Raw genomic sequence first — 4068 nt, 5'->3', positions numbered from 1 at the left:
ACACCAGATTGCTTGAAACCTGATAGCACACTGAGGCACAGGGTCACCAGAACAATGTTTTAGAAGAAGCCATTGAAAATAGTTGTGTAATCCGGAGTGAAGGGCCGAGTGGATGTGTTTCCCAACTGCTCCAGACAACAGGACCATCTAACATGAGCACTACTCCAGCCCTTCAAGGACAAACCCTCACTCTCTCTCTCTCTGTGTGTGTGTGTGTGTGTGTGTGTGTGTGTACAGGATCAGCTATAAGACAGCGTACAGGAGGGGTGTGAGGACGATGTACCGCCGACGCTCACAGTGCTGCCCAGGCTTCTACGAAAGTGGAGATTTGTGTGTTCGTAAGTTGTGTTGATTCTTTGGGTTACTGTTATTCTCAGTACCACAGCAAATACTACTACTACTACTACTACTACTACTACTACTACTACTACTACTATTATTATTAATAATATCATCCAGTGAAAAGCTGTTGGACTTCCTGGTGGCTCACTCTACTATTGAGAATGGGGGGAAAAAATCTTATATTTTTGTTGCAATCAGTTCATGAACAATTAATAGATATTATTCTAGAAATTATAGATATAGAAGTAATTTCAGCAGCACCAACCAATCAGAGGCACTTCCTGAGTTTTCTGAGAATTTTGAAACACATATTGATACAGAACATAAGATAAGATAAGATAAGATAAGATAAGATAAGATAAGATAAGATATGATAGCACTTTATTAATCCCAGTACCAAGGAAAACAAGTATAGGAAGATAATAAAAAAGAAGAGGTAATAAGATAAAATAAAGGTAATGTACATAATGTAAAACTATAGCGACAGTGCAAATAATGCAAATGAACGCAAATAATAATAATAAATGTGTATACATATATATATATATATATGTATATATATATATATATATATATATATATACTGTAGCCTACATATACACATAGTCAATGGACAAGGCGATACAATTATGTTGGCCTAATTTTAGATCTAGACATCAGTCTAGAGGAGGTAATTAGCTAAATAAAAAGCCAGCATAACAAATTTATCTTATGAACACTTCAATATATATTGTAGTCTTGTTAATTGCTTGATTCTCAATTTCTGGAGGGTGTAAAGCTTTTCTCTGAATAACTGGACACCTCATTCCACATCTGACACAACACTGGTGTCCAGGTTGAATAAATTAATCTTTCCAAAACACGCTAAACACCAAATTTCACTTTGTTCTTTTAATTGACATTCACTGGCCCTTTCATATGTGTGTGAAATATGGCTGTTATATATTATATTGCAAATGCCCTTCAGCTGTGATCAAACAGCAAAACACCATATCCAACATGCTGTTAGTCTGCTTTCTGTCCCAAATGCCTGTACGGAAATTGGAAAAAGGGCATTTGTGTATTCTGCACCCTCGGCATGGAATACGTTGCAGAATGACTTGAAACTCAGTGAATTAATCTCATTTCAGTTTCCTTAAGATGTCAATGTTTTTAATTTACCTGGTTAGTTCTTTTTAATTTTGTCTCCTTTTGTGTTTTCTGTCTGTAATTATGTGTTTTTATTTATGCTGCTGCCTGTCTTGGCCAGGTCTCCCTTGAAAAAGAGATTCTTAATCTCAATGGGACTTTCCTGGTTAAATAAAGGTTAAATAAAATAAAAAATAAAGTCATCAGACGGCTCTGGGATATGGAAAATTCACACCAGGGTGGAGCGGGAGCTTCGCATTACATCTGTACATCAAGCAAAATAATTTCCCTGTAATTTATTTTGTTATTTTCAAACTTATTCCACTTTATACACAGGAAATAGCTATAGGCCTATTAAAATTGCAGTGTATCTCCTGGAGCGGCGATTCAATCTTCTAGTGGTCGTTATCTTTTCACTTGTGTCGGGCAGCTATCTATATCTATCTATCTATCTATATCTGCTGTTAGAGCTGTCAAAGTTAGATCAATCCAGCTCTGTTACAAAGTGGGTCCACTTCTATTAAATTTTGAGCACGGAGAGCTTTGAAGTCAACGTAAACAGAAGCAAAGCGAAGGACACTTGAGAGAGCAGGCGAAGATGAAGCAACACTTGAGATGGGAAACAACCTCAAACACGCAGCAAGCACAGAAATCTGCTAATATGGAGCTCGACATTGTCAGATATCTTTTTAACTGAGAAATCTAAGATATTTATTATTACGATATGTTGTTTGAACGATAGCATCTTGTTTGGGTATTGAAGATGTCGTAGGGCAAAGAGGCCTTTGTCCTCCCCAGTTGTGATATACTGTATGTTAACATTGTGTAAAGAAATTAATTATACGTCTGTTAATAATTCATCATAGGCAAATTTGTAACTTATATTAAGCTTACCGTACCTATAGTTGAAGTCCTGCTGTGTGAGGTGGATATATTGCATTTTGTCCAAAAAGTTCGTTAGACAGATAAAACACCCAAATTTCTCAAAATGGATACAAAGTGTTTTGGAATGAAGCTCCTTAATTTTATTTTTTCCAGTCAAAGGAAAACAAGATTCTTACATCAAACAGAAAGTCAGACAATCAAACGGAGCGGACCAGACAACAGAGACGCTCACTCCAAACAGATTTAACACTTACACTTCTTTCTTTCTTTATTTAATTTTAAACTCACCCTTCAGCTCCTCTCAAGGCAAACCTTTGTTCCCCAAACACACTAACTGTTTTCTCTTCTTTTACCAAGCCGCTCTCCATATTTTAATGTTACTCTAATGTTAATTGAACAAAACAGGAAGAATCTTTTCAAGGCTCGTGAAAACTGAAGTCCTTGAACTTTCTATTGAGTCCTAATGTCACGCTGACTGTGCTGAACACTGATGCTCTCTCTTTTTTGTGTGAACCAGCCAACCTATATTGGGACAAAATTGACAGTTAATAATGAAATTGTTGGCAAATTCCCCAGTTACACGACAATAATGCGAGCAATGCAGCCTTGTGCATGTGTGTTTTGCTGATACTGGCATTGTATCTTGGCTGAAAAGAAGTTGCTGGCTGTAGAAATGGGTGAAGGTTGCCAGGTATTAGCAACAGTTGCAAAGATGCTAAGTTGCTGAACATTAGAGGTGTTAACAAAGCACAAATAACATTTTACACTACGAAAAGATACAGTATAAGAAGGATAGAACCCAAAAAATTCAATTTCAACTAAATATTCTTCAATAGACACATCAAGTACCATCCCGTAGTTTTTATTCTAGCTGTCATTTTCATTTGTTCTGCAAGTGATAAATGGGACTGACTTTATTCTACAGTCCATCTCTATAACTTACACTCAAGCTGTTTCCTGGGCTCTCCACAGTCAAACACTAATCGCCAGTATTTAGCGTTCACCTCTGTGAAAATGTGGTCATATTTTGAAAGCTCACACAAGATCAGCTGTCCGTCATTTAGCCGCCAGCCAGCTGGAATATGGAGACATGGGCTGTTTACCGAAGTGTCTGAAGATTCCTGTGAAAATGAATCCACTTATAGACCGCCGGGAGCGAGCGGGACATGCAGTCGCCGTTCAGATGCAAAGGGCAGAGTATGGTTTGGAGGCTGGGAGGGCGTCCCGCAAAGCATTAAACACACTGAGTACGTTTTTTTGTCAAAATGTTCTTGAGAAAAATAATAAAAAAACTCTTTTCAGGTGTGCCTCTGTAACCGGTGAGACTCTGCATTGTGATGATGAAACGCTCAGACCAGCAATGTCTTTGGTCAGCCAGACCGTTTATTCTGACATCAAAAATAAAGGAAAGGAAACACGATCCCATCAACAGTTCTGTACAGCGCCAGCTCCTACATATAAAGTTAGCTTAACCGTACATACTGTACATTACAGCTTAATTGTATTTAACTAGTGAAGTGATGAAAGAAAATATAATTATATCATAATAAATAATTAATGCACAAATAAAGTAAATATTCAGACGTATTACTAACAGAAAATGGACAAATAAATGAGCATAAAGAACAACACATTAAGATGATTACTGATTAAGACAACAGACACACTTCACTCCGGGTCAGCAGGGCAGACTGGGGGAGGTGAGGAGAGAGA

General features: G+C 37.4%; 1 protein-coding gene across 2 annotated transcripts in view; it reads left to right on the top strand.

The window, feature by feature from the left end:
• The first annotated feature begins 262 nt into the window (after positions 1-262).
• LOC139915745 (uncharacterized) overlaps positions 263-4068 on the top strand; it is a 92227-nt gene continuing 88421 nt past the window's right edge. For both annotated transcript variants that reach the window (XM_078291423.1, XM_078291396.1), the window contains exon 1: positions 263-338. In XM_078291423.1, the coding sequence (XP_078147549.1) occupies positions 278-338 (61 nt within the window). In that variant the 5' untranslated portion in view covers positions 263-277. The remainder of the gene's footprint in view (positions 339-4068) is intronic.

Source organism: Centroberyx gerrardi, chromosome 1 (assembly GCF_048128805.1).
Source record: "Centroberyx gerrardi isolate f3 chromosome 1, fCenGer3.hap1.cur.20231027, whole genome shotgun sequence".
Classification (NCBI taxonomy): domain Eukaryota; kingdom Metazoa; phylum Chordata; class Actinopteri; order Beryciformes; family Berycidae; genus Centroberyx; species Centroberyx gerrardi.
Note: the sequence above shows the minus strand (reverse complement) of the source record. Positions and strands in the feature narration are given on the sequence as shown.